Genomic DNA, 27459 nt, shown 5'->3' with positions numbered 1-27459 from the left:
AGCAGTCTTTTGCGACAGTTTGTGCCTGTCAAGCAGGCGTTTTGCCCTCAAGGCGTTCAATGGGAAAAGGGGCTGTCGCGTCGTCCATATTTTTTACAGTCATTGGGACGCAGCTATAAATTTTTTTTTGAATACTATTAAGGATGAATAGTATGCGAATTGGGATGCTGCACATGTCTTTTTAACCAAACACATCTTATTCAGATCATCAGCTCATTAGCTGTGACTGTAAGACCTGTAAATGGTGAGACAGACAAATCAGACATCTAAAATATGCTGTGCTGGTGGTCCTCCAGTAACATGGTTGCGAAACACTAGCATAAAACATATGCCAGAGTAATTGGTGGTTCATTCTGCGGTGACGACCCCTCACAAACCAGGGACTAACCCGATGATAGTGAGTGATATTTATTTAGTTGGTTTTAGCTACAGTATGGTTCAACTAACATTTTTATTTATTTATTTTTATAAAAAAATAAAACATTGGCGGTTGATTCCACTGTGGCGAATCCCTCAGGGATTAAATCAAAGGAAAGCCAGTTAGTAAAATGTCAAACATCTGGTTAATTAGTTATATTCCATGTGCACCTCACAAATTGGTCAAAGGTGTAATAATAAACACACATCTTATCCCATATTGATATAACAATTATCATCATGTCATATCGTCAGTGTGTCTAACCAACATTTGCAAATACATCTAAAAATAGAATTGAAAAATTGTATTTAAAGGAAGGGCATCTGCTGCGTAAAACATACACCAGAAAAACTGGCGGTTCATTCCGCTGTGGCGACCCCTGATAAAGCAGGGAATAAGCGGAAGGAAAGTGAGTGAGATTTACCTTCTTTAACAAAAATGTTGTGGTGAAACGTTACATTCAAATGAAACTGTAAAATCATAATTTCACAGCTCTACATTTTTATTTATATCGTGCATACTTTTTATTTATTTCATTTATTTTTAGTTATCAAACAATTCCAAAACTACATGGTTTGTAACGTGATCTGTCTTCTTTTTTCATCAGGCTTCTCCCACTCAGCATTCACCTTTGGCATAGAGAGCCACATCAGCCAGTCTAACATTAACGGAGCTCTGGTGCCCCCTGCTGCCCTCATCTCCATCATCCAGAAAGGCCTGCAGTACGTGGAGGCTGAAGTCAGCATCAATGAGGTCAGTGCTGCTACCATAACCATATTTACAGTATAGCTGAAGGATTAATTAGAATAGAATGTACAGGTGAAATCAAAATTATTAGCCAAAATATTTTCAAATATTTCCCAAATGATGTTTAACAGAGCAAGGAAATTTTCATAGTATTTCCTATAATATTTATTCTTCTTCTTATTAGTTTTATTTCGGCTAGAATAAAAGCAGTTTTTAATAAGTCATTTTAAGGTCAATGTTATAAAACCTCTTCAGCAGTATTTTGTTTTCGATTGTCTAAAGAACAAATCATTGTTATGATGGTTAATTTGCCTAATTATCCCAACTTGCATAAATAACCTAGTTAATCCTTTAAATGTCACTTTAAGCTGAATACTAGTGTCTTGAAAAATATCCAGTAAAATATACTGTGACAGTGGCAAAGATAAAAGAAATCAGTTATTAGAAACGAGTTATTAAAGCTTATGTTTAGAAATGTATTGATAAAATCTCTCCATTAATCAGAATTTGAGGAAAAAATATAAAGGGGGTGCTAAAAATTCTGAGTTCCAACTATATGTAATGGTATGACTGTTGTTACATTGACTGGGATTTGTAACCCTAACAACAAAACATAAATTCTCAAAAGTCCCCAAAAATATTAAAAAGTCTTTTTTTTAGCAATCCTGAACATGTATCAGCATTGCTATCGCAATGTGCTTCTCTGCAATAGTCACATCGCAAGGTAAGCAATGTTGAGTTTGGATTATAGATAACCAGGAGCCACAGGTTTTAGAATTTAACCACAATAGAATCATTTAAAGTCATTTTTATGTGCTTAAGGTCTGTGACTGTTAGCATTTTAAGCCAGTTCGAACACAAGAAAATGTAACATTTATCTTTTTTTTTAAATCAAATGATTTATACACTGAAGACTATGCAGCATTATTTTGCATTTGATTATTCAATTTTTGTACCTGAGTACTGTTTGACTCAACGGAAAACCACAAAGCACTGTTACTTTCACATTCATCTTTCCTCTTGTTTTTAATTGTTTGTTGTATGTTTATTATATCCTATGAACTATTCAATCCAAAATCATCCCAATCATTCTAAATGAATGACGTATTTCCAAATTAAGCTATTTAAAGCGGACCCTAATATGCAAAAATCACTTTTATAAGGGGTTTAAGCACAGTCGTGTGGCAACAGTCTGTGAATAAAACCAGCTTCTATTGGTATAGTTTTTAACATTTTTATTTGTTATCACATTTCATAAAAAAAGTCTGCAGAAACGCTTAGATTGCCATTCTCCTTTTGTACGTGTCATCAGAGGGCAAAAGCCCCGTCCATTAGTGACGATCTCTCCTTCATTATCATAGGACATTAGTCTCGTTTTTGAGTCTTCTACTATGCTGACACACAGGCAGTTATAGCTCTGCCCTCTTTTGAAAATAGCACAGTCTCGTTTGAATTTAAAGCTAAAGTCACCAAAACCACACAATTAGAATCAAAGTCTAAAAGGGGCATATTCATAGAGCTATAAAATATTATTTGTGGGATATTTTGAGCTGAAACTTTACATACACCAGGTTTCAACGCTAAAGATTCTTTTTATTGGTCGGATCGGGCCAGTGGTTCAGATTTTTACTTGCCCTGCCAAAGTTTTCACTGGCCCCACCAAAAAAAAAGAGAGAGAAGTTAATAGCTCATTTTTAGGCACATATTTTAAAGAAGGTGTCAAAAATAATGTCTGTGAATCTAGAATTTCAATACTTTAAAAATGTTAATAAATGTATAATGAGCAAAATTATGTTATGCAGACAAGTAAAATGTGGTGGTTGACTTGTTAAACTGACGGCAAATTGTGCAAAACATCACTTAATTTTTTTGTCATGTTGTTCCCATGTAAATGTCTGCTTCCAAGACGTTAGAAACAGACATTTTCTTCAAGTTATATAATTTGATGTTGCCGTTTCTTCGCTGTACTGGTTGTTACCAGGTTACAGGAAAAATAGCATGCTCAAAACATCAAATCAGATAAGAGGAACTGAAAACAAATATGGTGTTTACGACAACACAGAGAAGATAGCATTTAAAGACTTAAAAGCACAAACTTAAAATGTACGCAATTAAGAAATAGTAGCGGACAAATTAAAATTTTAGTGACTAGGCAGCACTGTCCTAATCGGGCCAGTAATGATCCTGTCTACTGTTCCAAGCGTCTCTCATGCTGGCCCTGGGCCATCGGGCAGTCCTTATTGTTGAGCCCTGTACACAATCTAGGGCAGGGGTGGCCAATCCTGTTCCTGGAGATCTACCTTCCTGCAGATTTCAGTTGCAACCCTTATCAAACACACCTGTCTGTAATTATCAAGTGGATTTCAGGTCCTAATTAATTGGTTCAGGTGGGTTTGATCAGGGTAGGAGCTAAACTGTACAGGAAGGTAGATCTCCAGGAACAGGATTGAGCACCCCTGCTCTAGGGACTCATTTTACATCTTGTAAAACGGGGCATAATAGATAACCTTCAAGCTATCTGGTTGAATTGTGTTTATTTCACAATATGTAATGAAGAAAAACTACATTTTGCATTGTCAGATTTTTGTAATATCAATCGTACAGCCCTACAGTGTAAATGTAAAATGTGGCTTTTCAGACTTTTATTCTGCTCTCCCCAACATTCCTGCGCTCATTCTAAAATTAATAAACTATTTAAGACATCTGGTGACTGTTATATTGTAAGGTGCCAGAACTGATGTTATCTTGCTCGTTTTGTGATGCGTTCACAGGATGGTACGCTGTTTGATGGGCGGCCGATCGAGTCTCTGTCGCTGATTGATGCAGTGATGCCAGATGTGGTGCAAACAAGGCAGCAAGTGTATAAGGATAAGCTGGCTCAGCAGCAAGCAGCCTCCGCCTCCAGCGCCACAACAGCTGCTGCTGCCAAGAACGGAGAGAACACGGCTAATGGGGAGGAGAACGGCGCTCACACGCTGTCTAGTAAGCGCACACGCTGCTTTCTAATAACAGAAGTATATGTAGTTCATAGTACAGTTTTAACCTCATGAAAAACTGGTTATTCATCATTTGCTCACTTTGATGAGGGGTTTGACACTTAAAGGGATAGTGCACCCTAAAATGAAAATGTACTCCATATTTACTCACTCTCAAGTGGTTTCAAACCTTTGAGTTTCCTTCTGTTGCACAAAAAAAGAGACATTTTGAAGTATGTTGGAAATCTAGCCATTTAGCATGATGCAAAATGAAATATGGCATGGACGCTTCTGTGGTTATAAAGAAGATATGAATGTTTAATGAGTTTATTAAGAGCTGTAGTGTGTGGTTTAATCTGTAAAAGCAATGCTAGGTTTTCAAAACCATGGGGTAAAAGCCTGCTAACACCCTTTCAGAAAGGTGGGAGGCCTTTTAAAGCTGCGGTAAAACAATCAATGTGGTCAGTTTGTACAAAAGGCGTTGTTTCTAATGAAGATCATGGTGTTTTCCACTTACTGGATGTAAGATTTCTCTGAAATGGTTTCTGCCTTTTCCTCTGACAGACCACCACTCAGACATGATGGAGGTAGACCGAGCCGTGGAGATCCCAGCCAGTAAGGCCATGGTGCTGCGCGGCCACGAGTCAGAGGTCTTCATCTGTGCATGGAACCCTGTCAGTGATCTGCTGGCATCTGGGTCAGTATCAAAGCCACAGTTTAGACAGTCACTAAAGTTAATATTTAAGGCCATGGAAAGTCTTAATTAGTGTAACAAAGCCATTCAAATGGAAAGGGAAAAAAATTATGCTGCAAAATAGCTTATGGAGGCTTATATTTTAGTATGTTATAGGTAGGGTTGGACAGAACCTGCAGACTTTCTTTTTTTTTTTTTACTATTTTTGCTGCGAAATTAGTAAAAAAAAAAAATCTGCGGATTCATACGGAATGATTTCGGGAATATAATAGCATTATAACTTTATATGAGTTTTAGGCTGGAATAACATGGGGCTGGGCAATAAAATCGATATCGGCATTTGTTGACCGAACACCATTGTCAATTTTGATTAAAAAATAAATAAATAAAAAGTTTGGTATAGACTTTAGGTATAATTCAATTCAATTCAGCTTTATTTGTATAGCGCTTTTACAATGTAGATTGTGTCAAAGCAGCTTCACATAAATGGTCATAGTAACTGGAACAGTGTGGTCCAAGTTTTAGTGTTTAAGTTCAGTTCAGTTTAGCTCAGTTCAGTGTGATTTAATCATTACTGAGAGTTCAAACACTGAAGAGCCAATTCATCGATGCGTAGCTCTACCTATCCTGAACCATGCGAGGCAGTGGCGACAGCGGAGAGGGAAAAAAAACTTCACCTGATGGGAGTGAAGAAAAAAAACCTTGAGAACCAGACTCAGTTGGGCACAACCATTTTAATTTCTCCGCTGGCCAAAAGTCTTGTGCAGAGCTTCATTCGCCGTGGTTGGTGGTATAAAGCACTGTAGTTTTATTAAAATGTGTCTGCTAAGTATGCACCTTGGAAGGAATGCCAATAAGCTTAGGGGGTGAGTTTGTCATTTCCAATGGAGGCACGCGACTTGCACGACACACACATGGGAGCTGCTGAACTTGTCTGAATGCTGCGAGTGCACCGTGATTCATGCAAGTTAAACTAACCACTGTGCTTCACACTTTGTATGGAATATACAGATTTCAGCAATAACGGTAGACTAATTACCTGAGACAAACACAGCACATCCAAACACTGCAGTGCTTTTTACTTTTCCCCATAAACTTGCATCGAAGCTGCAGCAATGGTTTGTCTGTTTGTAATCTCTGAAAAAACAGTTTTGCCTAGTTACGAGAGACGCCATAGAAAATGGTGAAGAGGATCACGCACTCACGCTTTTAATGTGTGAATTTTGGGTTGCATCATTGTCACTTCAGGTCAGAATAACAACACATGTGAAAATGAGTGCAGTATAGCAGCAGTGAGGACATTGTAAATAAATGATGTAAGGATGTCGCCAGAGTGGCTTTTTGGTTTCTTTTCTTGTGCATCCCAGCCACTAGCTCCCCATCTGGAAGATTATTTTTAGCACAGGGGGTAATATAGTCATTCTACCTTTACCATTGCACACGTTGCAACATTTGTCACAATATTGAAATTTAGGTACCAATCTGTACTGACGTTTTATAATCGTCCATTTCTTGCTAACATAACAGGTGAACTCAGTGGGCAATCAGCGGTGTTTAAGTATGTGCTCAACAGCGTTCAAATGTTAGCAGAAAATGGATGTTTTTAAAATGACATTACCCAAATTCCAGTATTGTGACGACACTATGACATATTGAATATCGTCATATGTCTAGTCTCAGCATAATATTTTGTCATTTCCGAATAGGACTTTATCTCTGTGTCTTTTTGGTTGCCATCAGCTCTGGAGACTCGACTGCACGGATCTGGAACCTGAGTGAGAGCAGCACTGGAGGATCCACTCAGCTGGTGCTTCGCCACTGCATTCGGGAGGGGGGGCAGGATGTACCAAGTAACAAAGACGTCACCTCATTGGACTGGAATGTGAGTTCTGGGACTAACGCTCATGACTCCTCTCACACATACACACTCGTTTATCACATCATAGAGCAAATTATTTAATTTCACATTTGTCTTTTGTGTTGGACAGAGTGAAGGTACACTTCTAGCCACAGGGTCCTATGATGGATTTGCCAGGATATGGACTAAAGATGGTGAGATTCATTAACTTTTTTTTTTTTTTTTTTTTTTTAATTATCATGAGTTGAAAAAAATCTGTTCATCTAATCAACATTTTATTCCTGGCAGGTAATCTTGCCAGTACACTGGGCCAGCACAAAGGTCCTATATTTGCTTTAAAGTGGAACAAGAAAGGAAATTTTATTCTCAGCGCTGGTGTTGATAAGGTAAAGTATAATCATATGCATGTGCATGTCATATTACAGGGCTCCAGTCTGGGATTAAATGGGTTTCTGTCTGTGTTGCTAAGTTTTGTTAGAATTTGCAATGGTGTAACTACCAATGCGCTAGTTTAAAACTGACAAGTGTTGCCATTCCTGCTGAGTATGAGACAAAACAACCAAACAAAAGGTCTAATTTGAACTGTGCACTACTTTGACCATGAATCAGCTCAGAACAGAAATTAGCGAAGTGAAAATTTGCTTGTATAATCAAACTGGTGTGATCAGTCTTGGCTGGTCTCTGAAGCGTGCCATCACACACATTCAGAACGCACATCAGCTGCTAAATTCAATTGTGACAGCTTACGTTGAGGCATGGAAAGAGATGTGCGGTGCTTGTCGTAAAACACAATTTATTTTTTTAAATTAGCTGCTTTAGTCCAACATATAAATTACCATGATGATGAAGATGAAACCAGGGTGGACATTTCATCCAAGACAATGATCCAAAACACAGCCAAGAGAACTCTCAAATGCTTTCAGAGATAGAAAATCAAGCTGTAGAATGGCCCAGCCAATCACCTGACTTGAATCCAATAGAAAATACAAAACAAAAATCAGATTAGCCAAGACCCACACAACTATTAAGATATCTGGTGAGTGGTTCTTTTACATTTACAATAATTAAGGAAGAGGCTTGCTGAATAACTACTGAGAGATTTCAGCTGCTGTCTGAGCTTTCACTCCCTTTCCACACCTCCCTTTCTTCATGTGTTCAGTACTTTTTTTTCTCAGTGTCATTACATTTTATTACACAGCTTTATTTGTAAACTGATTAGAATTGATTTCCTTTCATATATGTATTTCTTTGGTTGTTATCAACATCTGCTGAAAAATTCAAGTCAACAGGACTTTTAGAAATAAGTTTTCTGAGAAAAATAATGACGTGTTAAATACTTTTCCCCCCATTGTACATCATATAACTCAGGATATTCTTGACAAAGCTACAATGCGTACCCAATCTGCCATGATACAATGGTAAATAAAACTGTTGTCATGCCAACTTTCTAGTTTGCAATTGTTGCCCCACCTCCAATATCGTCTGATTGGCCCTCTGCTTTTGGAGCTAACAGTGATGAGCTGCGCTGCTTGTGTAAAGTTGAAGATGTTGACATGGCATGCAATAACATGTAATGCTAAAACACGTCCGTCAACTGCTTGTTTACATTGGAATACAATAGAAAAGTAGCGTGTTGGAAAGGATAAATGCATTCTGTGTAAACGGCCCCTTAGTCTGTAGCCCTGTTGTACTCCATCAAGTAGTATGTGGTGAAACTGAAATGTTAATGAGTTTGCGTAACTTTCAGACCACCATTATTTGGGACGCACACACAGGAGAGGCCAAACAACAGTTTCCATTCCATTCAGGTGAGTGACAAAAATCACAAGCAGGACGTTTTTGTCTAAATTTTGACATTTAGTCAATTTTACTAATTCAGATTTTTTTTTATCCAAATGTGCCAATTGTATGTGAACTTGCTTGAAAAGAATAGTCAAGAATGGCTCATTTTTGTCTTCTCAGCTCCAGCTCTGGACGTGGACTGGCAGAGCAACAACACATTTGCATCCTGCAGCACAGACATGTGTATTCACGTGTGTAAATTGGGCCAGGAAAGACCAATCAAAACATTCCAGGGCCACACAGTAAGCCTCTTATATCCAGTATAGTAGAAATAGTGCATATATTCTGACTTCATTTACGTGGTATAACTGTTACATGGTCAATAACTGTTGTGAACAGGCCTTAAGTGATCACTCTTTAAACTCTTTCCTCAGAATGAAGTCAATGCAATCAAATGGGATCCGACAGGGAATCTCTTGGCCTCCTGCTCTGATGACATGACGCTAAAGGTGATCTGCAAACAACCTTGATTTGATTTCTCACTACCTTGATGGAAAACTCTTCACTTACATATCTGAATTAATAGTTTATTAATAATGTGGACTTGTGTGTATTGAATGTCAGCTTTGGAGTATGAAGCAGGACACTTGCGTTCATGACCTGCAAGCCCATAGTAAGGAGATCTACACCATAAAATGGAGCCCAACTGGACCTGGAACCAACAACCCCAATGCCAACCTCATGCTGGCCAGGTACTGGCCACGTTATTTAGTCCGTACCCAGAATAAAAAATACATATAAAAAAAAAAATCATCTTTGTAAACCCAAACAGGAGGGGGGTTTAGCCTTCCCAGATTTTCGTCTATACTACTGGGCTACACACATTCAAATCTTCACATTATGGTTGGAACAATCGGCTACTGCCCCAGACTGGCTTAAGATAGAGCGAGATTGCTGCCATCCTTATGATCTTGGAGCAATGTTATTATCTCCAGTGATAACAGACCAAACAGTAGTTAATAGTATTGTTACAAAGAATCAGTTACGTATTTGGAGACAGATAAGAGAGTATCTTAAGATAAAATCACTTTCTTTCCTAATCCCAATTGCAAATAACCCATAATTTCTCCCTTCAAAATTAGATACAACCTTTAATCAATGGAAGAAGTTGGGTATAAACACAGTTAAGGATCTTTATATAGATGGTGTTTTAGGTTCCTTTACTCAATTACAACAGAAATATAACCTTCCAAAAATACATTTTTTCAGATTTTTACAAATAAGAAATTACCTGCGCACACATAATGTTTCCCTAGAGGAGGTCCCGCCCTCAATTGCTGATGATTGTCTCACACAGTGCAGGGGACAAAAACATCAACTATCTCTAATTTATAAAAGGTTATTTGCAGCTAATGCCCCCACTACAAAGATGATCAGAGAAGAATGGGAACGAGAGTTTGGCATCAAAATTTCGGAAGAGATTTGGCAGAATAGCTTAGAGGACATTGATAAACAATCAATCAACACTAGACTATGCCTCATCCAGTTCAAGGTCTTACATAGGCTACATTTCTCCAAAATTACATAGGATTTTCCCCAACATATCTCCCATCTGTGATAAGTGCAAATCAGAAGAAGCTGATTTAGCTCATAGTTTTGTATTCTGTCATAAAATACAGAGATTCTGGAATGAGGTCTTTAAAGTGCTTTCAGATGTTCTTGATCAACATATAGATCCTGACCTAATGCTTATTATAATTCTTCCCCCCAAAGCAATGTATTGTAACTAAAAGTTGTTTTGATTATCACTGTAGTGTATACTTACAGGCTGGGCTTGGGGTGTTTTTTTTTTTTTTTTTTTTTTGTAAATTTATGCATATCAGAAAACTAATCCTGTGATTATTGTAAGTTTATTCAATGACCAAATAAAAAACTTATTTGACAAAAAATACATATAAATACATTTGGATGCCGTACTTTAACCGGTATCAACCAGCACAACAAAAATGACTGAAGACAACCATCTTAAAATACTGTGAATAATTATTGATTATTTAGAGTGCCCACTATATCATATGTTCATTATCGCATTATACTGTATAGAATTACTAAATATCGGCCGATGTCTGATGTATACACACTACAGTAGATTTGTTTTTTGTATTTTGTGCCTGAAGTGCGTCATTCGACTCAACGGTGCGTCTGTGGGATGCTGAACGTGGAGCCTGCATCCACACTCTGACCAAACACCAGGAGCCCGTCTACAGTGTGGCCTTCAGCCCAGATGGACGGCACCTGGCCAGTGGCTCCTTCGACAAGTGTGTCCATATCTGGAACACGCAGGTACTGTAGGGTCTTTAACCATCGCTTTACTAATTTTTCATTCGTGTCAGATGAATAAAATGAGCAATTCGCTGCATACATTTGCCTTGGCTACCTGTTCATAGTTGACCAAAAGAAAAGAAGAAGCTTCTTCTCAGCAAGGTGGCATTTATTTGACAGAGGAAAAACTATAATGTTGTGAAATATTGCAATTAAAAATAATTGTATTCAATTTATTCAAAATGTAACCTTTGATATGAAAGAAATAATTTGCTCAGAAGAACAATCTGAACACAAAGTATATATTGAAGAAAGTTGAAAACAGGGTTTCCGTGGAGTCTTGAAGTCTAAAATGTAAAAAGCTAAATTTTAGGCCTTAAAAAGTCTTAAATTCGCAGTTCTAGGTGTTAAATATTTTTGCACAGGCCTTATTTTTCCAATATCTTTGTAACGCTACATCTAATGCTCATTTAAATTCTTTTTTGTTGTTGTTGTAGGTTTTCGTGGTGTTGTAGTTTTTTATTTCACTAGTCCAAATGTAATTCGCGGTATTATGCTGCGTTCACACCAGACGTGGAACACTCATCAAGCGCAAGTGATTTACATGTTAAGTCAATGCAAACGTGCGAATAGACATCATGCGGCGTGATACGCGCGAATGGCGCAGCACGAATTAAGCGTTTTGCCGTTTGGCGCGTGTTTCGCACGAATCGCTCGAGTTCGAAAATCTGAACTTCAGTGGACATTCCATGTTAGCCGTTTAGCAAAAAAGCCAGAGTCACCGGGCAGACAGAAGCCCTGCACATCACGTGAATCTGCGTCTGTTCTGAATAGAAGTTGACGCGTGAATGAATCGGATTTGACGCGTGAATGAAGCGAGTAAACTCAAATGTTCACGCGGCTATTTACGCGCAATTATCACAAACTATCAGCGCATTCCGCGTCTGGTGTGTCACCATCTATAGGTTTTACATTGATGTATATATTATAGTTTTGAATTTAAAACATTTTAATAATTCTAAAACTATAATTAAGAAATAAATCATTTCTTTGATAACTGGAAAAGAAAATTTGAACCTATCAGTTTACAATATGCTGCTGCCTGTTTTCCAGGCTTAATTGGTGATAATGGTCAAGAATGTTGCACCATTATTGCCTTTTTATTGCATTTATTCTTTCCAAATATAATTGTAGAGCAACCCATGTTCTGTTGTCAATAATATTTAACTCTAATAGGTAGATCTGTCCGAGATATGAACAAAAGTAAGGATGACTCAAAGTTTGATTTGAAAAGTCTTGAATGGTTATAAAAATCTTTATAATTATTAGAATAAATTATAAAAAATAATTAGTTTAAACATCTTGAACGATATTAATAATAAGACTTAATTCCGGAAACTTTCTAATTCTCTCAACAGATTCTCTGCAGATTAATGATAATGCGAAATAGCCTGCTTTAACATCTGCAATTATATTAAATAAGAAAACATTTATGAACACCTAAAGAGACTTACTGAAATGTTACCATTTACAAATAAAAAAATACCTAAAACATACATTTAGCCCTTATCTGGGTTCAAAAACATGCAACATGTACAGTCAGTACAAACCTCTCATCTTTATTCTTCACCAGCACACGTGACCTCTTGTTAGAAAGTAATTCTGTCATTCTGAGATCATAATAATTCAAAAGGTGATGATAATAGTTAAACATGGCAGTTTGTTCATGTTTTAGGTTGCTGAAAGAATCGTTTGCTCCAGTTTTTTCAGGCTTCGCTCTAGCATTTGTCCATTTCTGAAAGGATGACAGTAGCGATATCCTTTGACATTTTGATTAATCCCTCTGCTTTACTTACTGTATATGTTGCAGTTTGTTATTCCATTTAGAAAGATATTTCATTTACGCCACTACAGTTGCAGCTCTAAGTTGTGCTTTTTTTTGAAGGTATTAAAAAGGTATTAAATTCAACTTCAGAAGTTCTGTATATACCCTGAAAAAGCAAGCTTTGTGTAAAAGCTGATTCTACTTGTCATTTCTTCTCAATATAATGTGCAGAATAAAAGTAGAGATTTTCTAACATTCAGCAGTATTGGTGATGGGTTCCCAAATCTCTTCTTGTGTACTGCAGAGCGGTGCTTTAGTCAACAGCTACAGAGGGACCGGCGGTATTTTTGAAGTATGCTGGAACTCCACTGGAGACAAAGTGGGCGCAAGTGCATCAGACGGATCGGTGAGTTTCACTACAGCCATGTTGTTTCACATTAGAATGAATCGTCTCATACATTGTTAAAGGGGGGAACCTATTATGCAATTTATAAGGGGTTTAAACACCGTTGTGTGCTAACAGTGTGTGAATATAGCCAGCCTTTAATGGTAAAAATTATTTTTTTGTATTTTATTATAATCACACTAAAAAATAAATAAGTCTTCAGAAATCTCTTGACATTCTCCCTTTATACATGTCATCGGAAGGGGAAAGCCATGCGCATTAATGACGATGTCTTCCTCATTAGCATAAACAGCCTTGAGTGAGAAGCAGCCATCCGTCATTAGAGTTTTGAATCTGCCACTATGGTGACACAAAGCCATGTATAGCTCCGCCTTCTTTTTAAAAAGTGCTGGGAGCACAATCTAATTTGCATTTAAAGCCACAGTCACCAAAACTGCAAAAGCCTACAAGCGGCAGTTTTAAAAAGTTACTAAAATAAATGTGTGGTATTTTGAGCTGAAACTTCACAGACTCTAAGGACATCAGAGACTTTGTTGTAAAAAAAAAAGGCATAATAAGTCCCTTTTAAAACAACAGTAATGATATTAACGTTGACAGTAAATATTAAGGGTGTAACGGATCACCCGTACGGATCACAACCCTTGGTTGGGAGTGCACGTGACCTGTGGATTAATAACTTTTTTGAACTTGTAGTTTAATCTAACATTTATAACAGTTGCAGAGAGATCGCCTTCCACGTCATTTAAATCACGTGTATGAAAGCATTTTGGCCGCTCCTGTAAAATATAATGATGACGGAAAAAGTTGTGGTGGGACCTAAATACTTTCTTGGGGCCGATCATACCGAATGAGCTTTTTGCGTTGATTGGTGCCTTTTGTAAATGGTTTTACTATTAGCTGTGGGAGTATTTTAACCGTCGGCTACGTCGTGCGCTTGCAGTTGAAAAAAAGTCAACTCTGTGCGGAAAAACCGCGTTGCGTCACTTACGTCTTTTTTGTTCTCCGATCAAATCACCTCCGATCAAGGCGCCTGCACTGTTTGTGTTGTCAAGACAACAACCAGGACTTTTGTAGATGCAGAAGAGACTTGTGGTTGCTGTTTTGAGTTATCTAGAGCTGTATGACTTTACAAATCTTAAGTATCACAACAATATTAAATATTAAAATTATATTAACATCAACAACAGCGCACTGGCACAATACCCAGCTGATTCAGTTGTTGCCTAGTGACATAAAAAAAAAGCACACTGCGCTTCTTTTTTTATTGTCAACAAAAAAGCCAGTGCGGTGCGCCTTACGTTTTTGAAACGTAAATGCACGTTCGATATGATCGGTTGCTAAGGCTGTTAATTAAAGGGGTTTCTGTCACTGTATGTTTAGCCTGCATTAATGCATTCAGTGTAAAGCTTCCAGTGTTGGGAAATAGTGGCTACAAGTAGTGACGCTACTAGCTTAACTACATTTCTCAATAGCGTGGTGTCTGGCCGATGAAAGTAAATCCATATTACGGCGAGAATGACAATTTCTAACTAATAGATGTAGCTAAGATACTTTTGCCAAAAAGCTTTTAGCTTAGCTTCCTACATTTCCCAGAGGGTAGCTTTTGTTGTAGTTAAGCTACATTTTAAGTAGATAATAGCTTTGCTCACTACATTTTTCGGGCCCACTTTATATTAAGTGGACTTAACTAATATGTACTTACATAGGAATTAATAGTTTGTTACAATGTACTTATTATGTAAATACATGTATTTACTGTGTACTTATGCTTGATTAAATACATGTATGTAGTTACATTTGTAGTGAACTTTTGTTATTACATTTGTAAATACACTGTTGACCATACCTTACACCTTAACCCACCCTCAAACCTACCCATGCCACCAAACATGTCTATAACCCAACCTCTATCCCAACAAGTGTTCTCAAATACATTATAAGCACAGTAAGTACGTTGTATTTATTTTTTTGATGTAAGTACATAGTAGTTAAGGACACTTAATATAAAGTAGAACCCATTTTTCAAGTAGCTTGCCCAACACTGAAAGCTGCAAAATTAAACATTAAAATATTGTGATCCTAATCCAAACCCACGTAACATGAACAGTAAATGATAATAATGATTTGCATGTTTATTAATCCTTCTGAGCGCTGCATTCAAATCTGCGTGTAATCGAGAGAGATTCAGTTTTTACACTTTTTTTGTGAGTTACAAACAATTAAATAACACAGAAGAACTGGAGAATAGTTTGGTTCAGATATAAACACTGATGTTTATTGTAAAGATTAAAGGCTCTCTTTAATGGAACTGAATGCTGGTGAATGTTAGACACTGGTGAAAGCAATTACATTGTGTAACCAATAGGTGGCGACAAACAAACATCAAAATTATGTCACTGAATAGGTTTTCAAATATGATCCACCTATAATGAAAACAAGGCCAAAAACTGTTGAATCATTCATTCATTCATTTATTTTCTTATCGGCTTAGTCCCTTTATTAATCCGGGGTCGCCGCAGCGGAATGAACCGCCAACTTATTCAGCAAGTTTTTACGTAGCGGATGCCCTTCCAGCTGCAACCCATCTCTGGGAAACATCCACACACATTCACACACACACTCATACACTACGGACAATTTAGCCTACCCAATTCACCTGTACCGCATGTCTTTGGACTGTGGGGGAAGCCGGAGCACTCGGAGGAAACCCACGCGAATGCAGGGAGAACATGCAAACTCCACACAGAAACGCCAACTGAGCCGAGGTTCGAACCAGTGACCTTCTTGCTGTGAGGCGACAGCAATACCTACTGCGATGTTAAATTTCTTTATTTAGCGTTATCAACAACAGTAGCAAGGTCCTTTTTGTATAGAATATTTTTCTAGAATATTTATATTTTCTTTCTTGATGTTTATTTTTTATTAAAATTACAGGTTCTAAGTTCTGTTTGTGAAACCCAATGGGTTTTTTTGTATAAATGGAAAGCAATTGACATTTGTTTCCTCCTTTTTTGCTAATCCGAAAAATGGTCCGGTCCGTGACTCAAAAATCGTAGTGTGATCTGAACCGTGAGTTTTGTGATCCGTTACACCACTAGTAAATATTATTAAATAAAATTATTATTTTAGAGCCTTACAGATATAAAATCATTGAGTTTTGGCAACCTTAAAAGCCCAGCAAATCTGATGTTTCAAACCCTATTTTAAATTCCAATTGATAGTCATTTATTTTTGCTGCTGTTCTTTAAAATTGTGCGTTTCTTTTCTTGCATGTGATTAATCATGAGGATTAATGTCCCTCGCAATTATAATTAACCATACCTTTTCTCCCCCACTCCAGGTTTGTGTATTAGACCTAAGGAAATGACGCTGCCGCTGGGAAGCCATGGACCGACTATGAATGTGTGCATAGCCAAATGTAACGACTGTCCCTGGCCCATCATCCACTGCTGTAAATCCACACATGAGGTATCAGACCTCAGCCCAGACCAACAGACACACAGCGTTTACCACACACACATAACCAGCGTGATCACAGACTGTTATATACAGACACGCTCGACACATGATACAAACACACACCTCATAAAGCATCATTCCAAGCCCAGAGGGCCGAGCTCCACACCGCTGAAGTGCACATATTGTACACGTCAGCAATCCAGCAACGGTTGAGGTGAATTGCATGAGCTGTTGAATATGGCCGACTTGTGGCCGTATGAGATTGACAATTCAGAGTATTGGCACTGTATGTTTAGTGGCTCCATGACTTTGGAACTGTTCTCCAAAAAAATTGCTCAAGGATTTTTTTTTTTGCCAAACTTTGAGAAATAATTTGATTCCTTTTTTTTTTTTCCTTTTTTTTTTAACAGAGTTATAAGAGTACACAAAGGCTATTAAATTACTCAGCTATATTTTCTAAAACAAATGCCCTGTGTTATTTTGTACAACCTATGCAACTTTGTGGTTAGACTAAAACCGAACTTGCGGTTCATTAATGGGTGAAACTCATCGGTGAAGCCTGTATGTAGTTTCCAATAGGCCCACCCTAAAAACACAATCCGCACATTCACCCTTCGCTGTTACACAAACTATAGAAAACCGTTTAATCGTTCACAATTTTTTATTGATTATCCTCTCGCCTTCATGCTAAGATGACATTTTACACAATGGCTCGTTTTTTTCTATTATTCTTCCTAGTGGTTTCTTGCTTTTCTATAAATGTCGAATGATCTTTCAGTTTGGTCATCACACTTGTGGTGCTGCAGTGAGTTTCTATGTGTGCGACTGTACAGCGTTAGTCTTTTATGACAGATTTATGGGGATGTGCGATTGTTTTAGTCAGGCAGCAGGGAAGTGGACATGCTTTTTTAATCTTTAACCTCGAAAGCCCAAAGGAAGTTTGAATCGGTGCTGTTTTTGCCTGTTTTGCTCACTATTTTTCTTTGTAAATTGTCAAATTTTGGCGAAAAAAAAATAAAAGTTTGAGAAATCGATTCAGAGATTTTCAAAATACATCGCTGTTCTCTTTTGAATGGATTTTAAGTTTAGTTTATAACAGCGGATGGTGCTGTATGTTTATGAACAGCTGTCCGTTTACAATAAATTCCTACTCGCATTAAATTCCTTACAATTTGGACGAAAAAAGAGTTCGGAAAATTTTAAGCCGAATTACAAGAAGGTGTTAAAAGTGAGCTGTGTTTACATTATTCTTACGACATGAAAGCCAACTTTGTTCTCAGACTAGCCCAGAGCTCTATTTGCTCTTTAAAAACTAGCCAAGAGCACCGTCTTCTGTTTAAAAAAACTAGCCAAGAGCGCTGTCTGCTGTTTAAGAACTAGCCAAGAGCTAAAACTTCAATAATAAACTAGCTTAGAGCACCTCCTGCATTTCAAAAACTAGCTAAGAGCGCCGTCTGCCGTTTAAAAACTAGGCAAGAGCGCCATCTGCTGTTAAAAACTAGCAAAGAGTGCCATCTCCCATTTAAAAACTAGCTCAGAGCCTTTTGGCTGTTAAAAACTAGCCTAGAGTGCCATCTTCTGTTTAAAATTGGCCTAGAGCACCATATGCAGTTAAAAGCAAGCCTAGAGCGCTACTGCTGTTAAAAACTAGCCTAGAGCGCCGTCCTCTGTTTAAAATTGGCCTAGAGCAACATCTGCTGTTAAAAACTAGCAAAGAGCGCCATCTGCTGTTAAAAACTAGCCTAGAGCGGCATCTGCAGTTAAAAGCTAGCCTAGAGTGCCATCTGCTGTTTAAAAACTAGCCTAAAGCGCCGACTGCTGTTAAAAACTAGCGTAGAGCGCTGGCTGCTGTTAAAAAAAGCCTAGAGCCCCATCTGCTGTTGAAAACTTGCCTAGAGCGCCGTCTGCTGTTAAAAACTAGCCAAGAGCGCCATCTGCTGTAAAAAAACTAGCCAAGAGCGCCGTTTGCTGTTAAAAACTAGCCTAGAGCGCTGTCTTCTGTTTAAAATTGGCCTAAAGCGCCAGCTGCAGTTAAAAGCTAGCCTAGAGCACCATCTGCTGTTAAAAAGTAGCTTAGAACGCTGTCTGCTGTTTAAAAACTAGCCTAGAGCGCCGACTGCTGTTTAAAACTAGCGTAGAGTGCTGGCTGCTGTTAAAAAAAGCCTAGAGCCCCATCTGCTGTTAAAAACTTGCCTAGAGCGCCGTCTGCTGTTAAAAAAATGCCTAGAGCGCAATCTGCTGTTAAAAACTAGCCAAGAGCGCCGTCAGCTGTTAAAAACTAGCCTAGAGCGCTGTCTTCTGTTTAAAATTGGCCTAAAGCGCCAGCTGCAGTCAAAAGCGAGCCTAGAGCGCCGACTGCTGTTAAAAACTAGCGTAGAGCGACATCTGCTGTTAAAAACTAACTTAGAGCGCTGGCTGCTGTTAAAAAAAAGCCTAGAGCCCCATCTGCTGTTAAAAACTTGCCTAGAGCGCCGTCTGCTGTTAAAAAATAGACTAGAGCGCCATCTGCTGTTAAAAACTAGCCAAGAGCGCCATCTGCTGTTAAAAACTAGCCAAGAGCGCCATCTGCTGTTAAAAACTAGCCAAGAGCGCCGTCTGCTGCTAAAATCTAGCCTAGTGCGCTGTCTTCTGTTTAAAATTGGCCTAGAGCGCCAGTTGCAGTTAAAAGCTAGCCTAAAGCACCGTCTGCTGTTAAAAAGTAGCTTAGAACGCTGTCTGCTGTTAAAAACTAGCCTAGAGCATTGACTTCTGGTAAAAACTAGCCTAGAGCACCTTCTTCTGTTAAAAACTAGCCTAGAGCACCATCTCCTGTTAAAAACTAGCCTAGAACGCCATCTCCTGTTAAAAACTAGCCAAGAGCGCCATCTGCTGTTAAAGTAAGCTCAGCAACAAGAGAGAACAGCGTCGCAATTCGAAAATCTTAAATCAGTTTCGTGAATGATTTTTGCGCAATAGCTATAGTAAATCGCCATGGTTATTGCTCAGCGAAGGTGTGAGTGTAATGCAGAAGCTGATGCAGAAAAGCTAAACGTGAGCACAGGCTTTTTATTCTACTTCATGCTACTGTTTTAAAGGATGGATTTTTTGGCGTAAACTCCGTTGGCGGTTTTGGATTTCTCGCAGCACGGTTCCTTCAGGGTAAAGCACATTGATTTGGAGTTTGCTAGACGTGTCTTTATAAAATACCATTAGACAGTCATAGTCCAGAAAAGCCGCTTTAACCCAGCATTCATGCCACTTCTCAGCACTTTAGACATCTTCCCATCAAATCCACTGAGCACTTAAAACGTTTTTTTTTTTTTGAATATATGTTCTGGACGGAAATTACTTGAGCGATGCTTAGCATTTACTTGAATGAACCGAGTCTTCTGATAATTATTAGAGGTTGAGGCGGCTGGTTTAAACTTGTGTAACAGTGTTTTTGTTTTTGAAAAAAAAATGTAGCCTAAAATGCTAACAAACGTTTTTTTCTCCCTAGTATCAACTATAAATTGCATCCCCCTCTTAAAATTTCGTTTCCTTTTTTTAAGAGATGAGTATTTTGACGCTTGCTCTAATATAATCAACGAGTAGATTGTACGAAAATACGCTATTTATTATATTGTCTATGACAGTGGAATGGTATTTTATAATGTTTTAATTTTTCAAAAGATCTACTTTTTACAGTGTGTGCGTGCGCGCAGGCGTTTGCTTCTCGTCTCCTCAGCGTCTAGCACTCTGCTTGCCGTCCACGGCCCTTTGAAAGTTTTGTACTTCAGAATATTTTGTAATTCTAATGTTGTTTTTAGCTCTCGTCAAAAGCACTTACATGGGCATATCAGAACCTCTCCAACCATGTAAATACTTGTTCAGCGATTTTTGTCTAACCGTTAATCTGCTTCTGTTTCCTCTTTGCTTTTCCCCCCCTCTTGTTTTGCTCACTCTTTAGCAGAAATCACTTACTGCAGTGTTGGTTTGACTATTGTGATTTGAGTCAGATCAGATGAAAAGTCCAGAATAAAATATATTTTGATAGTATAGCGTTTGTGTACTTCGTCTTTATGATTTAGAAAACTAGGATTCTGCAGGTCTTCTCTCAATTCACCCTTTTACAGTTTGATGCTGCGTTCACACCAGATGTGGATGAAGCGTCAAGCGTGAATGATTTACATGTTGAGCCAATGCAAAGACTCAAATAGACATCCAAATAGACACTTCCTTCAGCTAGCCGAGAGACATGGTCCCTCCAGCGTGTCCTGGGTCTTCCTCGAGGCCTCGTCCTGGTGGGACGTGGTGGAACACCTCCCTAGGTAGGCAGCCAAAACAGATGCCTGAGCCACTTCAGCTGACTTCTCTCGATGTGGAGGAGCAGCGTCTCATCTCCGAGCTCCTCCCGGGTGACAGAGCTCTTTACCCTGTCTATAAGGGTGCACCTTGCTAAGGGAACTCATTTCGCCTGCTTGTATCCAAGATCTTGTTCTTTTGGTCATGACCCAAAGCTCATGACCATAAGTGAGAGTAGAAACGGTACATTGACTGCATTACTGCTGCTGCTGCATCGATCCACCTGTCAATCTCACGCTCCTATCTATCCCTCACTTGTGAACACAACCCTAAGATACTTGAACTCCTCCACCTGGAGTAGGGACTTTCCTCCAACCTGGACATGGCAAACCACCTTTTTCCTGTGATCCTTAAAAATTATAATTGTTATATAAATTATTTTGTTTTCAGCAAGGGTTTGTTTTGTTTTCGTATATATTTGTCATTTGGATCAGATTCACTGGAAACCGACATTGATCTCAAGCAATTTTGCTTCTCAATTAAATTAGTCTTGATTTCTAAATGTTCTGGCATTTAATTTGAAAACAACACAAAATACTGAGCGAAAAACAGAAAAAGTATTTCAATATTAAATTTTCTAAACTGTGAAAAAAAAATTTCTTGCCTTAAATGAGTTTGGTGTCAAATCATCTCAACTTGTAGGTAAACTTTAGTATTGAGGTAAACTTTGTATAACTTAAATTTACTTAAAACCGGATAACCTTATTAAAATAAAGCAACATAAAAATATTTGTTGTCTTGACTTTTTGTCATTACATTTTTTACAACGTAGTTATTTAAAAAAAAATCTAAATATTAAAGCACTGAGATTTGCGAGTTATATTTAAAGTGGTGCTAACGCAATATATTTGTTTCCATATCCATGTAACGTGTCCCCTTCTCTGAGTTTTTGATGGAGCCAGATCACTCACAAAAATAATATTTACAAAAAAAAATTCATACATGCACAACACAATTTGCAAAATCCAATTCGTAAGGTTAAAAGACGACTCATAAATACACAAATCCAATTCATAACTTTAAAACATGATTCATAAATACACAAATCCAATTCATAACTTTAAAACATGATTTATAAATATACAAATACCGTTCGTAAGTTTAAAACATGATTCATAAATACAAATCCAATTCGTAAGTTTAAAACATGATTCATAAATGCACAAATCCAATTAGTAACTTTAAAAAATTATTCATAAATACACAAATCTAATTCCTAAGTTTAAAACACGATTCATAAATATACAAATACCGTTCGTAAGTTTAAAACATGATTCATAAATACAAATCCAATTTGTAAGTTTAAAACAGGATTCATAAATGCACAAATCCAATTCGTAAGTTTAAAACAGGATTCATAAATGCACAAATCTAATTCGTAAGTTTAAAACAGGATTCATAAATGCACAAATCTAATTCGTAAGTTTAAAACAGGATTCATAAATGCACAAATCTAATTCGTAAGTTTAAAACAGGATTCATAAATACACAAATCCAGTTAGTAAGTTTAAAAACACGATTCATAAATACGCAAACCCAATTTGTAAGTTTAAAACACTATTTATAAATACCTAATTTAAAATTTAAAAATACACATCAAATTTAGTTATTAATACTATTATGTTTAAAAATATGTTGAAAAAATATTCTCTATTAAACAGAAATTGGGAGGAAATATACAGAGGGGCTAATAATTCAGGAGGGCTAAAAATTCTGACCTCAACTGTATTTGTCTTATTAATTTTTGGTATAAAATTAGTCCTTCCAAACATGGTTCAGACAAACAAAATTATTACCATAAAAGGTGATTAGAGAAGGAGAAATAACGTGGAAGAAAAGAATCCGAATTGATCGAGGAGAAATACGAATGGGAAAGATTCGGCCAATCATCACATCCAGACAAGTCAAGATGATCTAAAAGGACCTGTAAGTACTGCTTTTAATTTTATGAGGTCACCACAGTGGAATGAACCACCAACTGTTATTACGGCATATGTTTCAAGTAGCAGATGCCCTTCCAGCGGCAACCCAGTACTTGGAAACACCCATACACTCTCACATTCACACACACATACTCGTACACCAAAACCAATTTAGTTTAGTTCAGTTCACCTATAATAGCGCATGTCTTTGCACTACCAAAGCACACGGAGGAAACCCATGCCGACACAGGGAGAACATGCAAACTTCACATGGAAATGCCAATTGGCCTAGCTGGGACCTTCTTGCTGTGAGGCAACAATTTCAAGAGGATCACGTAATTATGATTGACCACGGCTGGTCCCGCATTAGCTAACATGATTACCAATCAGATAAATCCTAACACATTATAAATAACTAGAGTTTCTTACCCTAGTTTATCTTCGTCTTGAAGAATCCCTCCTTCCACCCCTACTCCTCCTCTTTTTTTTTTTCTCCAGGTAATGTATTTTACGTTTTGTCAGTTTAGCATAAAGGGGGTATACAGTCACACATGGGGGGCGCCATTGTGCCAAAACTATTTTTGAAATTATAAACAAGTTTCAAATAATAAAAAATAAATACATCTGTTTTGTGAAAAATGTTTATTTTGCATTTTATACGAGTATACTATTGTATTTTAATAAATGAAAATATATAACATGAGTTAAACACGTTGGTACACATTTAATTCAAAATCATTTAACACAATAACATTCAGTTACTCGGCCAAGTGTAAAGTGTTCATGTAGATGTAACGGTTTAAATTTTTTTTTAATTGATCAAAATCAAAAGTGTCAAATCATACATGCAGCACAGTCGAGGTCAAACGTTATAAAAATAATCTGAAAAATGTTCTTTATTTATTATTATTTATGGTCCCACTTTATAATAAGTGTCCTTAACTACTATGTACTTACATCAAAAAATAAATACAATGTACTTATTGTGTTTATAATGTATTTGAGAACACTTGTGGTGCTCTTGAGTTAGGATAAGGGTTGGGTTATGGACAGGTTTGGTGGTATGGGTAGGTTTAAGGGTGGGTTAAGGTGTAGGGAATGGTCTGCAGTGTATTTACAAATGTAATTACAGAAGTTAATTACAGATGTAAATACATACATGTATTTAATCAAGCATAAGTACACAATAAATACATGTATTTACACAATAAGTACATTGTAACAAACTATTAATTCCTGTGTAAGTACATATTAGTTAAGGCCACTTAATAAAAAGTGGGACCTTATTTATAATTCATTAACTCATTATTTTGCCAAAATAAGAGGGATCACACAAAATGTATGTTTATGTAAGTACAGACCTCAATATATTTCAGATAAAATAGAAAATATTATTTGGATTAACAAGTCCCCTATATGATTTTTTTATACTTTATTATAGCGATTCTTCAAAACTGACACATGAATAAACAGTCAGAATATTCACATTTTTTGAAACTGAAATGTTTGTTAATCCTATCAAGATCCATTTTTTTAATACTATATACATGTTTTTATGATGGCGAGGCAGTGGCGCAGTAGGTAGTGCTGTCGCCTCACAGCAAGAAAGTCGCTGGATCGCAGGTTCCAACCTCTGCTCAGGTGGCGTTTCTGTGTGGAGTTTGCATGTTCTCTCTGCGTTAGCGTGTTTTTCCTCCAGGTGCTCCGGTTTCCCCCACAGTCCAAAGACATGCGGTGCAGGTGAATTGGGTAGGCTAAATTGTCCATAGTGTATGAGTCTGTCTGTGTGAATGAGTGTGTGTGGATGTTTCCCAGAGATGGGTTGCGGCTGGAAGGGCATCCGCTGTGTAAAAACGTGCTGGAAAAGTTGCCGGTTCATTTCGCTGTGGCGACCCCGGATTAATAAAGGGACAAGAAAATTAATGAATACATGTTTTTATAAATTTATTACGTGTCATATCCGCTTGTTAAGTGTGGCGTCACGCGAACCGGCTTCCGTGTCCAATCACTCTGTTCAACTGAATAGGGAAACTCATCAAATGGTAATTACAAACGTTTACAAAGCGATTTAATACTTTCGAAAATCACGATCGCAATATATATGTCCATGCCTAATATCCAACGGCCAGAAAGTAATTAATTTTTTTATAAGTTGTTAAAATGTTGGTATTTGTGATGCAACAAGCCCAGAGATAGTTGTGTACACTATGACTTTATCTAAAATAACTTTAATGTGTGATACGAATAAAAAGTGATCATAAACGAATGATTTCTCAACTCAAATGAATGGCGGCTTGGACCCGGAAACAGTATTACATACGTCACCAACACGTCACCACTTAACAAGCGGATAGATACATCAGGCCTTATGGTTACTTATTTTGCTCAAAACTATTTTAACTATTTGTGTAGTTGCGCCCCTGCTGTGGTGTTGGGCCAATTAATCGTTTAGCACAGTGGTTCTCAAATTTTTTTCATTAAGTACCACCTCAGAAAAAAATTGTCTCTCCAAGTACCACTAAAATGAGCAGTATTGAAATACAGTAGTGTAGTAGGCCCAGTAAAGCAGCTACAACTCTGCACAGTTAAAAAAATGTGGCAAATTACCTCAGAAATATAGGCTATATGTCATATATAGCATACTATATACATCATTTTTGATAAATTTTGAAATATATGTAGCATGTACATGCCATATTGCATTCCTCCGCGTACCACTAGAAGGAAGCCCACCACAGTTTGAGAACCACTGGTTTAGCAGGTATCATGTATCAACTGTTTTTTTAAAAAGAGATCAATATACATGAGATTATGAACCCTGATGAAAGAGGAAATGCTGAGGGCTGATTGGCCGAGAGCCATGAGATATTCTAGAGAAACCTCCAACCTCCGTAATCGTGTTAAAGTTGGTGTAAGTTGGATATTTACCTCAAAATATGTGTTTGGGCTTGCAACTATAGTTCACCCAAGAATTGAAAATGTACCCTTTACTCAAACTCAAGCATTTCCAAACCTTTATGCATTTCTTTCTTCTGTTGAACACAAAACAAGATATTCTGAAGAATGTTGGAGAAAATCCAAAAGCGGGAGGAACAAAACATGCTATGAAAGTCATGCCAGTTTCACCCAATCTTGTTCTGAAAGAGGGAAATTCAAACAGGTTTGACGATGAGTAAATGATGAGAGAATGTCATTTTGATGTGAACTAACACTTTTCATTACACTCAACAAAACTCACGAATCTTTAGTATCATGAGCTCAATAATTGTCACAATGATTTTAGTAGCTAATAAAGTCTTATCCAAAGTAAGTAACCAATTTATCAGAACAAGCTAATGAGTACCTAAGAATGTAAGTAGCCTACTATACTGAAATAAAACTATGTGAAAGCATTTTTTGAGCTGGCAAGGTCGTTCATCGTTAATGAGTTTACCGAAGCCATGGGCAGCATTCCTACACTGCAAAAAATGCTTCTCTTACTTAGATTTGTTTTCTACCCTGCTGAAAAATCCAGCTTAAACCAGCCTAGGCTGGTTGGCTGGTTTTAGCTGGTCGACCAGGCTGGTTTTAGAGGGGTTTTGGCCACTTCCAGGCTGGTTTCCAGCCATTTCCAGCCTGGTCTTAGCTGGTCAGGCTGGAAAATGACCAGCCAAATCCAGCTAAAACCAGCTTAACCAGCCTGGTTTAAGCTGGATATAGCTGGTTTTTGCTGGACTTCCAGCTTGGCTAGGCTGGTCAAGCTGGTTTTAGCTGGTCATCTCCCAGCCTGACCAGCTAAGACCAGGCTGGAAATGGCTGGAAACCAGCCTGGAAGTGGCCAAAACCCCTCTAAAACCAGCCTGGTCGACCAGCTAAAACCAGCCAACCAGCTTAGGCTGGTTTAAGCTGGATTTTTCAGCAGGGATTGTCTTGTTTTAAGAAATAATATGCCAAAATTAAATGAGTTTTTCCTTAAAACTAGAAAAATAATCTGCCAATGGGGTAAGCAAAATAATCTTATGTCAAAAGAAAAAACAAGATTATTTTGTTTACCCCATTGGCTGATTATTTTTCTAGTTTTAAGGAAAAACTCACTTAATTTTGGCATATTATTTCTTAAAACAAGACAATATGTTTGGCTTGTCTAGAAAATTCTTCTTGATTTAAGAATTGTGAGATATTTGGACTAAAAACAAGACAAAAAATCTTAGTAAGAAAAGCATTTTTTGAAGTGTAAAAGAAAGTGTCTTGGCGGATGACTACTTTAAAAAGATTGTGTCCTACATAATGTTTTGAGAGTTTTTAAGAGATATGAAAGCTGTTTAATCTACAAATATGCTATTTATTTATAAAGCGAGCGCCGTTTGAAAAATGTGTCTCGATTTATTTCGGAGGTATGGGACTTACAGGACCTCAGCGGATGCTCATCACTTACGTTCATCCCGTTGACCACCCTTCAGACATAACCAACACTTCTACACTCATATCCAAGTATTTCTGTAGTTAAATGTGAAGTATAAATCGTTTTGGACTATGCCTAGAGGCAATATTTGATCGCAACTACCTGTTATTTCTTCCAGAGCAAATATTTTGACTGCATGTAACTTTGCATTAAAAAGTGGTTATTATTTGTTTGTGTGGTTTCCTTATTGTCTGTTTATTGTAGTTTGTTAAGTTATGTTGTTCAATAAATAGTATGTGATATAAATGACAAGTGTTTCTGTATTGCATTAAGGTGCATGTTTGTAG

At 37.4% G+C, this 27459-nt stretch overlaps 1 protein-coding gene across 6 annotated transcripts in view; it reads left to right on the top strand.

Moving 5' to 3' along the window:
- The window catches only part of tbl1xr1b (TBL1X/Y related 1b), a 36049-nt gene extending 15546 nt beyond the window's left edge, over positions 1–20503 (top strand). For 2 of the 6 annotated variants that reach the window (XM_073913576.1, XM_073913567.1), the window contains exons 4-16: positions 1026–1171; positions 3937–4147; positions 4705–4837; positions 6575–6716; positions 6823–6886; positions 6981–7078; positions 8440–8500; positions 8655–8776; positions 8909–8983; positions 9099–9226; positions 10652–10817; positions 12926–13027; positions 16368–20503. In XM_073913576.1, coding sequence (XP_073769677.1) covers positions 1026–1171; positions 3937–4147; positions 4705–4837; positions 6575–6716; positions 6823–6886; positions 6981–7078; positions 8440–8500; positions 8655–8776; positions 8909–8983; positions 9099–9226; positions 10652–10817; positions 12926–13027; positions 16368–16394 — 1475 coding nt within the window. In that variant the 3' untranslated portion in view covers positions 16395–20503. Of the gene's footprint in view, positions 1–1025; positions 1172–3936; positions 4148–4704; positions 4838–6574; positions 6717–6822; positions 6887–6980; positions 7079–8439; positions 8501–8654; positions 8777–8908; positions 8984–9098; positions 9270–10426; positions 11641–11880; positions 12340–12925; positions 13028–16367 lie in introns of those variants that run through there. The other 4 variants (XR_012385835.1, NM_001326540.1, XR_012385836.1 and 1 more) reach the window with 4 other exon arrangements.
- Positions 20504–27459: the final 6956 nt, after the last annotated feature.

The sequence above is a fragment of the Danio rerio genome, chromosome 2, assembly GCF_049306965.1.
Source record: "Danio rerio strain Tuebingen ecotype United States chromosome 2, GRCz12tu, whole genome shotgun sequence".
NCBI classification, from domain to species: Eukaryota; Metazoa; Chordata; class Actinopteri; order Cypriniformes; family Danionidae; genus Danio; species Danio rerio.
This window is presented reverse-complemented; position numbering and strand designations above follow the sequence as displayed.